At 44.6% G+C, this 13557-nt stretch overlaps 1 protein-coding gene across 4 annotated transcripts in view; it reads left to right on the forward strand.

The window, feature by feature from the left end:
• LOC143767882 (farnesyl pyrophosphate synthase-like) overlaps positions 1-13338 on the forward strand; it is a 52819-nt gene extending 39481 nt beyond the window's left edge. For all 4 annotated transcript variants that reach the window (XM_077256413.1, XM_077256405.1, XM_077256419.1 and 1 more), the window contains exons 6-10: positions 12045-12133; positions 12202-12274; positions 12340-12417; positions 12489-12623; positions 12865-13338. In XM_077256413.1, coding sequence (XP_077112528.1) covers positions 12045-12133; positions 12202-12274; positions 12340-12417; positions 12489-12623; positions 12865-13065 — 576 coding nt within the window. In that variant the 3' untranslated portion in view covers positions 13066-13338. The remainder of the gene's footprint in view (positions 1-12044; positions 12134-12201; positions 12275-12339; positions 12418-12488; positions 12624-12864) is intronic.
• Positions 13339-13557: the final 219 nt, after the last annotated feature.

A 13557-nucleotide genomic window follows, 5' to 3' on the forward strand; every position in this document is an offset into this window, starting at 1 on the left:
CGGTACATACCAATGTGCAGAGAAGGTGGCTGTCAGGACTCGAAGGCAGCAGCTCTTGTGCACCAGGCGGCAGCTCTTCCCTCTGAGCTATTGATTTTTCTGGACAGTTTCATGCTAACCCAGATACTAGTACCTGTGTTGTTTCTGATTGTCTCCTCCCTGATTTAACACCCTATTTAAACTTGGCATTGCATTCCTTTCCTTACAAAATTATTGAACTACCAACCTCTAGTCAAGCTTCCTTTTACCTGCTCCTTCATGCTAAGATTACATTGCTGCTCCTGTGTACCGACCCTGTCTAACCCAGACTACGCTACGTGCTGCCTCTAGTGGTTGCAGTATCACTACTCCAACTCAAGTCAGTCCATAACAGAATAATTTTGCACACAAAATGGAGTCTGTTGCAGCCCAACTGAGCCAACAAGTTGCTGAACTTCAGAATTTTGGGGCCACATACCAAGAAAAATTTTCTGAATTGCAAACTCAGGTGTTGGGTCAGCAAAAAGAAATTGAGTTGCTGAGGCAACTTCTGGATTTGCGCAGCTCTAGCCAGGAATCAAATGCAGGTATGCTGCTGCCCACAAAGTTCAGTGGGGATCGTTATCATTACGGTGGATTCCTAAATCAATGCCGTATCTATTTTCAGATGCAGCTTTCTCCATTTACCAATGACAGGAAAAAAGTACTGTTCATCATTAATCTCCTGACTGATGAGGCTCCTGCATGGGCCTCACCTTATGTGGAAAAGAGTTCTGACCTCCTTATCGACTTGGTTTACTTCATATCTATGGATCAAGTGTTTGATGACCCAAATCACTGTGCTACAGCTGAAACCAAATTGCATAACCTACATCAGGGTCAGCACTCTGTAGCTGAATATACCCCTGAATTCCACCCCTTGGTGGCAGACACCACATGGAATTTAGCTGCCCAGAGGAGTCAATTTTGCCAAGGATTATCAGAGCTAATCAAAGATAAACTTGCAAGGGTCAAGAACCCTAATTTAGAGAACTTTATTCAATTGTGCATCCGAATTGATCAGAGACTCACTAAACGAAGAAAGGAAAGGCTGTGAGAATTTGGAAACACCCCTAACTACTCCTTTCTCCTTTACTCAATCAGCCTTAAAACCGGAAATGGAAAGTGTACTGAACCCATGCAAATTGACGCAATCCGAAAACCTCTCTCTGTAGTAGAGAATGAGGTACAGAAAATGTATGCCTCTATTGTGGGGGCTCTGGACATTTTGCAATTAACTGTCCTAATAGAAGGATAATAGCCTTCGCAAATGCCAAGACTGACCTCTTTGAACAGCCAGATCCAGTTCTACAGACCATCTCGTCCGTAATGCAGGATAAAGGCAAAGAGCAGTCACCATCACCTCATTTTGTCATAATTGGGAGCCAAAAATACAATGCTCTGCCATGTTAGATTCTGGAGCAGGAGGGAATTTCATGAATTTACACTTGATAACAACACTGCAAGTAGGACTAAATCCATGCCCATTGATATTGTAACGGTGGATGGATCACCTTTATCATCTAGACCTGTTACTCACGAGACAATTGAACTGGAAATCTGTATTGAACCGAATCATCATGAAGGAGTTAGTTTTCATCTTATTTTATCTCCAAAATTTTCAGTTATTCTAGGAATTCCCTGGTTTTCAATCCATAACCCATCTATCAACTGGGCATCAAGGACCATTACCTTTCCCTCTGAGTACTGTAAGAGCAATTGCCATACTAATGTGTCTGCTTCCAAACAAATTCAAGTGTCCAAGATTTCTCTTCAGAATTATGATAAACTACCACCTCAGTACCAGCAGTTCAGGGAGGTCTGCAGTAAGAAGAAAGCCGATCAACTTCCTTCTCATCATCCTTTACGACTGTCCATTCCGTTTCGGCAAATTTACAATCTTTTTGAGCCAGAATTCAAAGTATTAACCTCTTTCTGCCATTGGACGTACTATTCCGTCCATGTGGGGTGGGCCCTACTTCCCAAGGATGGAATAGTACATCCAGCGCGATCAGCCACGCTCACGGGGGGGGGCGTGGCCGATCGTGGCCGGGTGTCAGCTATGTGCCAGGAGCGGTCACGGACCGCCCCCGGCACATTAACCCCCGGAACACTGCGATCAAACCTGATCGCAGTGTTCCGGCGGTACAGGGAAGCATCGCGCAGGGAGGGGGCTCCCTGCGTGCTTCCCTGAGACTATCGGCACAAGGCGATGTGCTCACCTTGTACTGAGTGTCTCCTCCCTGCAAGCCCTGGATCCAAAATGGCCGCGGGGCTGCATCCGGGTCCTGCAGGGAGGTGGCTTCACAGCGCCTGCTCAGGGCAGGCACCGGGAAGCCTGGATCTGTGCACGTCAGATCGCCGATCTGACACCGTGAACAGCAAAGTGTCAGATTGGCGATCTGTCACTTTACTGTGATGCCTTCCCCCCGCTAGAAAAAAAAAATCCGCTAGAAAACGCGCTGTAAATAGTAAATCAAACTCCCCTTCATCACCCTCTTAGTTACGAAGAATTAAAAAATTACAAAAATTTATTTCCATTTTCCCATTAGGGTTAAGGCTGGGGCTAGGGTTAGGGCTACAGTTAGGGTTAGGGTTGGGGCTAAAGTTAGGGTTAGGGTTTGGATTACATTTACGGTTGGGAATAGGGTTGGGATTAGGGGTGTGTCAGGGTAGGGGTGTGGTTAGGGTTACAGTTGAGATTAGGGTAAGGGGTGTGTTTGGATTAGGGTTTCAGTTATAATTGGGGGATTTCCACTGTTTAGGCACATCAGGGGCTCTCCAAACTTGACATTGCGTCCGATCTCAATTCCAGCCAATTCTGCATTGAAAAAGTAAAACAGTGCTCCTTCCCTTACGAGCTCTCCCGTGCGCACAAACAGGGGTTTACCCCAACATATGGGGTATCAGCGTACTCGGGACAAATTGGACAACAACTTTTGGGGTCCAATTTCTCCGGTTACCCTTAAGAAAATACAAAACAGGGGACTAAAAATTATTTTTTGTGTTTTTAAAAAAAAAAAATGTATTTTCACGGCTCTGCGTTATAAACTGTAGTGAAACACTTGGGGGTTCAAAGTTCTCACAACACATCTAGATAAGTTCCTTGGGGGGTCTAATTTCCAATATGGGGTCACTTGTGGGGGGTTTCTACGGTTTAGGTACATTAGGGGCTCTGCATATGCAACGTGACGCCTGCAGACCAATCCATCTAAGGCTAGGGTCACATTGCGTTAATGTGACCGCGTTAAACGGACTACGTTACACCGCGGCATAACGCGGGTTAACGTAGTCCGTTAACGCAGCCATTGCCCCTAATGGTGAACGCGTCGCTAGCGCCCGCCCACATTGGGCGTGCGCTAGCGATGTCGCGTCATTTGAGTGACGGACCTCGGACGCTGCTTGCAGCGTCCGCGGCGCGCCCGAGGTCCGTTCCTCGCTAGTGCAGATCAGGGATCTGCGCTAGCGGGGACGCCGAACGCGGACCCTTGAGAAGCATTGCGTTAGCGCAATCCTCTAGCGCTATGCGCTTAACGGATTGCCCTCACGCAATGTGACCCTAGCCTTAGTGTGCATTCCAAATGGCGCTCCTTCCCTTCCGAGCTCTGCCATGCGCCCAAACGGTGGTTCCCCCCCCCCCCCCACATATGGGGTATCGGCGTACTCAGGACAAATTGGACAACAACTTTTGGGGTTCAATTTACACTGTTACCCTTGGAAAAATACAAAACTGGGGGCTAAAAAATAATTTTTGTGGAAAAAAAAAAATAAATTTTATTTTCACGGCTCTGTGTTGTAAACTGTAGTGAAGCACTTGGGGGTACAAAGCTCTTACAACACATCTAGATAAGTTCCTTAGGGGGTCTACTTTCCAAAATGGTGTCACTTGTGGGGGGGTTTCAATGTTTAGGCACATCAGTGGCTCTCCAAACGCAACATGGCGTCCCATCTCAATTCCAGTCAATTTTGCATTGAAAAGTCAAATGGCGCTCCTTTCCTTCTGAGCTCTGCCATGCGCCCAAACAGTGGTTTACCCCCACATATGGGGTATTGGTGTACTCAGGACAAATTGTACAACAACTTTTGGGGTCCATTTTCTCCTGTTACCCTTGGTAAAATAAAACAAATTGGAGCTGAAGTAAATTTTTTGTCAAAAAAAAGTTAAATGTTCATTTTTATTTAAACATTCCAAAAATTCCTGTGAAACACCTGAAGGGTTAATAAACTTCATGAATGTGGTTTTGAGCACCTTGAGGGGTGCAGTTTTTAGAATGGTGTCACACTTGGGTATTTTCTATCATATAGACCCCTCAAAATGACTTCAAATGAGATGTGGTCCCTAAAAAAAAAAATGGTGTTGTAAAAATGAGAAATTGCTGGTCAACTTTTATCCCTTATAACTCCCTAACGGAAAAAAAAATTTGGTTCCAAAATTGTACTGATGTAAAGTAGACATGTGGGAAATGTTACTTATTAACACCTTCATGACCCAGCCTATTTTGACCTTAATGACCTGGCCATTTTTTGCAATTCTGACCAGTGTCCCTTTATGAGGTAATAACTCAGGAACGCTTCAACGGATTCTAGCGCTTCTGAGATTGTTTTTTCATGACATATTGGGCTTCATGTTAGTGGTAAATTTAGGTCGATAATTTCTGCGTTTATTTGTAAAAAAAAAAAAAAGAAAAAGAAATTTGGCGAAAATTTTGAAAATGTTGCAATTTTCACATTTTGAATTTTTATTGTGTTAAACCAGAGAGTTATGTGACACAAAATAGTTAATAAATAACTTTTCCCACATGTCTACTTTACATCAGCACAATTTTGGAAACAAAATTTTTTTTTGCTAGGAAGTTATAAGGGTTAAAATTTGACCAGTGATTTCTCATTTTTACAACAAAATTTACAAAACCATTTTTTTTAGGGACCACCTCACATTTGAAGTCAGTTTGAGGGTTCTATACGGCTGAAAATACCCAAAAGTGACACCATTCTAAAAACTGCACCCTCTCAAGGTGCTCAAAACCACATTCAAGAAGTTTATTAACCCTTCAGGTGTTTCACAGTAGCAGAAGCAACATGGAAGGAAAACATGAACATTTAACTTTTTAGTCACAAAAATGATCTTTTAGCAACAATATTTTATTTTCCCAAGGGTAAAAGGAGAAACTGGACCATGAAAGTTGTTGTCCAATTTGTCCCGAGTACGCTGATACCTCATATGTGGGGGTAAACTACTGTTTGGGCGCACGGCAGGGCTCGGAAGGGAAGGAGCGCCATTTGACTTTTTGAATGGAAAATTATCTCCATCGTTAGCTGACACCATGTCGCGTTTGGAGAGCCCCTGTGTGCCTAAACATTGGAGTTCCCCCACAAGTGACCCCATTTTGGAAACTAGACCCCCCCAAGGAACTTATCTAGATGCATAGTGAGCACTTTAAACCCTCAGGTGCTTCACAAATTGATCCGTAAAAATGAAAAAGTACTGTTTTTTCACAAAAAAATTCTTTTAGCCTCAATTTTTTCATTTTCACATGGGCAACAGGATAAAATGGATTGGCAAAATTTGTTGGGCAATTTCTCCTGAGTAAGCCGATACCTCATATGTGGGGGTAAACCACTGTTTGGGCGCACGGCAAGGCTTGGAAGGGAAGGCGCGCCATTTGACTTTTTGAATGGAAAATTAGCTCCAATCATTAGCGGACACCATGTCGCGTTTGGAGAGCCCCTGTGTGCCTAAACATTGGAGCTCCCCCACAAGTGACCCCATTTTGGAAACTAGACCTCCCAAGGAACTAATCTAGATGTGTAGTGAGCACTTTAAACGCTGATACCCCATATGTGGGGGTAAACCACTGTTTGGGCACATCCGGGGCTCGGAAATGAAGTAGTGATGGAATGCTCTGCGGGCGTCACGTTGCGTTTGCAGAGCCCCTGATGTGCCTAAACAGTAGAAACCCCCCACAAGTGACCCCATTTTGGAAACTAGACCCCGAAAGGAACTTATCTAGATGTGTGGTGAGCACTTTGAACCCCCAAGTGCTTCACAGAAGTTTATAACGCAGAGCCGTGAAAATAAAAAAATCATTTTTCTTTCCTCAAAAATAATTTTTTAGCCCACAATTTTTTATTTTCCGAAGGGTTATAGGAGAAATTGGACCCCAAAAGTTGTTGTCCAGTTTCTCCTGAGCACGCTGGTACCCCATATGTGGGGGTAAACCACTGTTTCGGCACACGTCGGATGTCGGAAGGGAGAGAGCACATTTGACTTTTTCAACGCAAGATTGGCTGGAATCAATGGTGGCACCATGTCGCGTTTGGAGACCCCCTGATGTGCCTAAACAGTGGAAACCCCTCAATTCTAACTCCAACGCTAACCCCAACACACCCCTAACCCTAATCCCACCCCTAACCCTAGTCTTAACCCTAATTCCAACCCTAACTCTAATTCCAACCCTAAGGCTATGTGCCCACGTTGCGGATTTGTGTGCGGATTTTCCACGCTGTTTTTGAAAAATCTGCAGGTAAAACGCACTGCGATTTACCTGCGGATTTCCAGTTTTTTTTGTGTGGATTTCACCTGCGGATTCCTATTATGGAACAGGTGTAAAACGCTGCGGAATCCGCACAAAGAATTGATATGCTGCGGATAATACAACGCAGCATTTCTGCGCTGTATTTTCCGCACCATGGGCACGGCGGATTTGGTTTTCCATAGGTTTACGTGGTACTGTAAACGTGATGGAAATCTGCTACGAATCCGCAGCGACCAATCCGCTGCGGATCCGCAGCCAAATCCGCACCGTGTGCTCATAGCCTAATTCTAACCCTAATTCCAACCATAGCCCTAATTGTAACCCTAACCCTAATTGCAACCTTAATTCTTGCCCTAAGTGCAACCCTAGCCCTAACTGCAACCCTAGTTCTAGCCCTAAGTGCAGCCCTAGCCCTAAGTGCAGCCCTAGCCCTAAAATAAATATATTTTCTGTATTTTATTATTGACCCCTACCTATGGGAGTGATAAAGGGGGGGTTTATTTACTATTTTTTTTATTTTGATCGCTGTGATAGGTTCTATCACAGCGATCAAAATGTACAGGGAACGAATCTGCCGGCTGGCATATTCGGCGGGCGCACTGCGCATGCGCCCGCCATTTTCCAAGATGGCGGCGCCCATGCGAGAAGACCGAGGGCACCGGGAGGGACACCAGGACTAGGTAAGTATAGGGGGGTGCGATCGGACAGCGGAGGGGAGGACGGGAGAGGGTCGGAGGGGAGAGGAAGGCGCTTAGGAAAGGACGGAGGGGTACGGAACACTGACGGCGGCTGCAGATCGCCGCCGTCAGTCGGTGGGGGGGCAGATCGGGGTCTCCAGCCATGGCCGATGCTATTGCAGCATCGGCCATGGCTGGATTGTAATATTTCACCAATTTTCATAGGTGAAATACTACAGATTGCTCTTATTGGCTGTTTCACTTTCAACAGCCAATCAGAGCGATCGTTGCCACGGAGGGGCGAAGCCACCCCCCCCCCTGGGCTGTAGTACCACTCCCCCTGTCCCTGCATGTCGGGTGAAATTGGAGTTAACCCTTTCACCTGGCCTGCAGGGACGCGATCCATCCATGACGCATATGCTGCGTCACAGGTCAGATTGGCACAGGTTTTCATGACGCATACGCTGCGTCAAAGGTCGGGAAGGGGTTAAGTATTTTGTGTGACATATCTCTGTGATTTAATTGTATAAAAATTCAAAGTTGGAAAATTGCAAAATTTTCTCCAAATTTTCGTTTTTTTTTCACAAATAAACGCAGGTAATATCAAAGAAATTTTACCACTATCATGAAGTACAATATGTCATGAGAAAACAATGTCAGAAACATTGGGATCCGTTGAAGCGTTCCAGAGTTATAACCTCATAAAGGGACAGTGGTCAGAATTGTAAAAAATTGGCCCGGTCATTAACGTGCAAACCACCCTTGGGGGTAAAGGGGTTAAAGGAATACATAGACGAAAACTAAGAGAGAGGCTTTATTCAACCTTCTTCTTCGCCAGCTGGAGCGCCCTTATATTTTCTAGAATAGAAGGACTCAACCTTGTAGCCATGTATTGATTATAGAGAAATCAATAAAATTACCATTAAGAATCGCTACTCACTCCCCTTAATCCCTGAGTTGCTGGAGAGACTGCGTTCTGCCAGACTTTTCACCAACTCGATCTAAGAGGGGCTTATTATCTCATACGAATCCGCCCAGGAGATGAGTGGAAGACTGCCTTTAGAACCAGATATGGACATTTTGAAAATCTGGTTATGCCTTTTGGCCGCAGGAACGCCCCTGCCACCTTTCAGCACTTGTATCAATTATGTTTTTCGCGAATTTTTTTTTTTTTTTTTTTTTATCGATTTGTTTATCTCAATGACATTCTGATATTTTCAGATTCCTTGGAGGAGCATCGCAGACATGTCGAGTTAGTCCTGAAATGTCTACAGGAGAACCATCTCTATATCAAACTCGAAAAATGTGAATTCGAACAAATCAGAACTCCATTTCTGGGATACATCATCTCCCTTGAAGGTCTGAGCATGGATCCCAGTAAGATCAGAGTGGTACTTGACTGGCCTACCCCAAGAAATTTTAAAAAACATTCAGCGCTTTATAGGATTTGTAAATTTTCTACAGAAGATTCATTAAAAACTTTTCTAAAATCATTTTACCAATTACTGTACTCACAAAAAACCCCAAATGTTTGTTTTTCTTGTCTCCAGAGGCACAAGTGGCTTTTGAGAAACTGAAGACAAACCCCAAATGTTTGTTTTTCTTGTCTCCAGAGGCACAAGTGGCTTTTGAGAAACTGAAGACACTATTTACTTCCGCACCTTTACTTGTCCAGCCGAACCCTGAACTGCCGTTTGTTGTTGAAGTAGACGCCTCAGACTCTGCGATGGGAGCCACTTTATCACAGCGAGTTTGGAAAACGCTAGCATTCTGCAAGCTAATTACTCTTGTAAAACACTAGTGTTTAGCGGAAAAGCGCATGCCAATTCCACATGCGATATACCCGTGGAAATTCTGCAACGTGTGTACTTAGCCTTAGCCATTAAAGTTGCCTTTTCTGAGTGGAGTGGAGTCATCTTTTGGAAGGGGCCAATCATCCAGTGACTGTCCTTACTGACCACAAAAATTTTGAATTTATCCGTACAGCTAAGAGGTTGCCTGCAAGACAAGCACGTTGGACCTTATTTTTCTCCAGGTTTAATTTTATAATTTCTTATTGGCCCGGTTCAAGAAATGGCAAAGCTGATGCTCTGTCCAGGATATTTACTGAACCTGGACCTCAGGAGTGGTCTAGCACTGACTCTACCATTCTACGTCCAAAGACTTTTTTGGGAATACTGGACTCCAAAGAATTTTTAGCAAAAATTAAAGATGGATGCCAAACTGACTTTTTCCTTAATCATCCTTCTAAAAACATTGATATTTCTTTTAACCCCTTAACGACCAGAGGTATTTTGGGTTTTGCATTTTAATTTTTTGCTCCCCTTTTTCCCAGAGCCATAGCTTTTTTTTTTTTGTAAGACGAGTTGTACTTTTGAATAACACCATTGGTTTTACCATGTCGTATACTAGAAAACGTGAAAAAAAAATCCAAGTGCGGTGAAATTGCAAAAAAAGTGCAATCCCATACTTGTTTTTATTTTACTTTTTTACTAGGTTCACTAAATGCTAAAACTGACCAGCCATTATGATTCTCCAGGTAATTCCGAGTTCATACACAAAACATGTCTAGGTTTTTTTGTTTTGTTTTTTTTCAATCTAAGTGGTGAAAAAAAAATCCAAACTTTGTTAAAAAACAAAACAAACAATTTGCACAATTTTCTGATACCAGTAGTGTCTCCATTTTCGTGATCTCGGGTAGGGTGAGGGCTTATATTCTGTGCACCAAGCTGACGTTTTTGATGACATTTTGGTGCAAGTACAATCTTTTGATCGCCCGTTAATGCAATGTCTCGGCGACCAAAATAAAAAACGTAATTCTAGCGTTTTTACTTTTTTTTTTTTTCGCTACGCCATTTAACAATTAGGTTAATTTTTTTTTTTTAATTGATCGGAATTTTCTGAATGTGGCGATACTGAATATGTGTATGGTTTTGTTTTTTTCTTTTATTTATTTTGAATGGGGAGAAAGGGGGGGTGATTTAAAAAAATATATATATTATATTATTTTTACTTTTGGCATGCTTTAATAATCCCCTTGGGAGACTAGAAGCTGCCATAACCTGATCGCTTTGCTACATGCAGGCGATGGTCAGTGAATTTTACTTGCAAGCCAGCAGTGACAACCATAGAGGTCTCCAGGAGACCACTAGTTGTAATGCCTACCCGCGATCACGTGACGGGTAACTGGTGGGCGGATTTCCGGCACAATTGCCGGAAGTGCATGTTAAATGCCACTGCCAGCGTTTGACATCTGCATTTATCTGGTTAATAGTCACGAGTGGATCACGATTCCACCCGCGGCTGTTCCGGGCACATTTCAGCTGTTAAAAACAGCTGACATGTGCCAGGAAAGATGTTGGCTCACCACCAGAGCCCACATCAAGGGAAGGGAGTCCAACATCGGTGTACTATTACACCTGAAGTCGGAAAGAAAATAAGGAGGGCTTTTGGATGCAGATCCACCAAATATATGTCCCCGAATCTGCTCGACTTGAAGTCCTCAATTGTGTCCATGATTCTAAACTTGTAGGACACACTGGAGTCATGAAAACGAAGAACTACTACTTCATTGTTGTATGATCATACCTGAGGAAGGCTATTATTAATAAGCATATAGCCGAAACGTGTTGTTTTATATATGGTTTTTATTTTAAATATATTACTGAAGATTTGTAATACCTCTGCCTGGTGCCTGTTACCTGGGAGCGCTGAACAGACTGGATGAACCTTCTTTTTTTTTTCTGAACTAACTGAGATGTTACAAAAGGCTCAAGCAGATTCTAAAGAAACAGCAGATAAACGTTGCAAAGCCCCTCCTACCCTTCAGGTCGGTGATAAGGTTTGGCTTTCTGAAAAAAATCTGAAAACGAACGGACTGTCTTCTATATTGGGTAAAAGTCATAAGACCTCTTTGAAATTTCTGCACAAAATAAGTTGCTTTCCGTTTTAAAACTTCCAAACAGCCTTCAAATTCACCCTGTGTGCTTTGTGTCCTTGCTCAAACTATTCAATGAAAACCTGTTTCCAGGAAAAACTCAGCCACCTCCTCCACCAGAAAAAAGTCCATGGTGAAGAAGAGTAGATTGTGAATGAAATTTTAGACGCTAGAAGATTTAGAGGAAGACTACAGTATTTGGTGCAATGGCAGGGACCAAAATTTCTATGCACCCAGGCTTGCAAGAGCTTTTCATCAGAGACATCCAGATAAGCCATCACCTTACATGTCCAAAGGCCATCCTAGAAGGAGGGGAGTGCTGTCAGGACTCGAACCCTCCAGCTCTTGCGCACCAGCGCTTCCCTCTTAGCCCAGAACTGTCCAATGAGCTGAATAGCTAACACAAATACTTGTACCTGTCTTGTTTCTGATTTGCTTCTCCCTGATTGAACACCCTATTTAAGCTTGGCATAGCACTCCCTTCCTTTTGAGATTGAGCTACTAGCCTCTAGTCAAGCTTCTTTTCACCAGCTCCTTCCTTCTAAGATTACATTGCTGCTCCTGTGTACCGACTCCTTGGCTATCCCTGACTACACTACCTTTCTGTGCTGCCCCTAGGGGTTGCATTACCTCTACTGCAACTCAGGTCAGTCCATAACAGGGGCGCTGTGCCTGACAGTCATGCTTGCTCTTCTGCTCGTAGACCTCCTATCAGATGGAGCTGGGATAGGCAGTACATACTGCTGTGCGGGGAGGGGGGGCTCTGGTGTCACGCTCGCAGATCTCTTATCAGACTGAGTTGGGTCAGGTCGTACACACCACTGTTTGGGGAGGGGCCGCTGTACCAGACAGTCATGCAGTTTCTTTTACTTGCAGACCTCCTATCAGACGGAGCTAGGGCAGGCGCTGGACCTGATCACAGCTCAGCCGGGGAAGGTTGATTTGGATCGGTACACAGAGTGTAGGTGGGTGACTCCTCATTTTCCTGCCCTGTTTTTGCCCTTCAGCGTCTCAGACCCGACTTGCCTTTTAGGTATAAGTCCATCGTGAAGTACAAGACGGCCTTCTACTCCTTCTACCTCCCGGTGGCTGCCGCTATGTATATGGTGAGTATATGTGGCTCCGGCGGAGGATGGGGCAGTCATATGTTACTCGTATTCTCTCCTCGCAGGCCGGGATAGACAGCGAGGACGATCACCAGAACGCCAAAACTATCCTGCTGGAAATGGGCGAGTTCTTCCAGATACAGGTGAGCTGGGTGATGTTGGGGGTACGGTGACTCCAATATCTACGGCTATTAATGTCCTTGTGTGTGGCCAGGACGATTATCTGGACTGTTACGGGGACCCGAGTATCACAGGGAAGATCGGGACCGACATCCAGGACAACAAGTGCAGCTGGCTGGTGGTGGAGGCCCTGAAGAGAGTGACCCCCGAACAGCGGGACGTTCTCCAGGTAAAGAATGGCGCAGTCAATCCTGCCATACACTACATCAAACCCCACCAGAAAGTGGCCGTACTCTACATCACACCCCACCAGAAAGCAACCGTCACCTCGGCCGTACACCATATCACAACCCACCAAAGGGCAGCCGTCTCCTCCACCGTACACTACATCACACCCCACTAGTTATCAGGTCTGGTGGGCTTCACGCCATCTCCCATGCCATGCATTTAACCCTTGCTTTTGTTAACAGGAGAACTATGGGCAGGATGACACAGAGAAGGTGGAGCGAGTGAAGCAATTGTATGAGGAGCTAGACCTCTCGGAGGCCTACATGAAATACGAGGAGGACAGTTACCAGAGACTGCAGACCCTCATCTCTCAGCATGCCAATGGTCTGTCCAAAGAGATTTTCCTGGGGCTGGCACGTAAAATCTACAAAAGGCAGAAGTGACGTCATAAACTGTATATAACCCCCCACCCAGAGGGGCTTCTCTGGCAGGTTCTTTGTGATACCCTCTAAAATTGCTGAGTTCAGGGGAGGGAGGCTGTGCCCACATCATATCTCTGTATCAGTGTTATACCTTGATATTCTGGGAGGCTTGGAATGGGTGTTTGGAGAACCCACAGCAGTGAAGACCACGTCTGTAAATGGTTGTAGTCGCGACTCCTGCTTGGTTAGATGTGAATGAGGAAATAAAAGACATAGGTTGTCTACAAGAAGTATGAGTCCACGTCTTCTGCAACGTTCATCAACCCGCACTGGGGCTAAGAGCCAATGCCAACGATCACATATACTGAGCCTAGAAGTCATCGCTAGTGCCAGCAATTAAATATACTGAGACCAGAAGTTGTCACTAGAGCCACCGATCACTTATATTGATTCCAGAAGGCATCACTAGTGCGACCAATCACATATACTGAGCCTAAAAGTCGTCATTACTGC

This window comes from Ranitomeya variabilis, chromosome 1 (genome assembly GCF_051348905.1).
Source record: "Ranitomeya variabilis isolate aRanVar5 chromosome 1, aRanVar5.hap1, whole genome shotgun sequence".
In the NCBI taxonomy this organism is placed as follows: Eukaryota; Metazoa; Chordata; class Amphibia; order Anura; family Dendrobatidae; genus Ranitomeya; species Ranitomeya variabilis.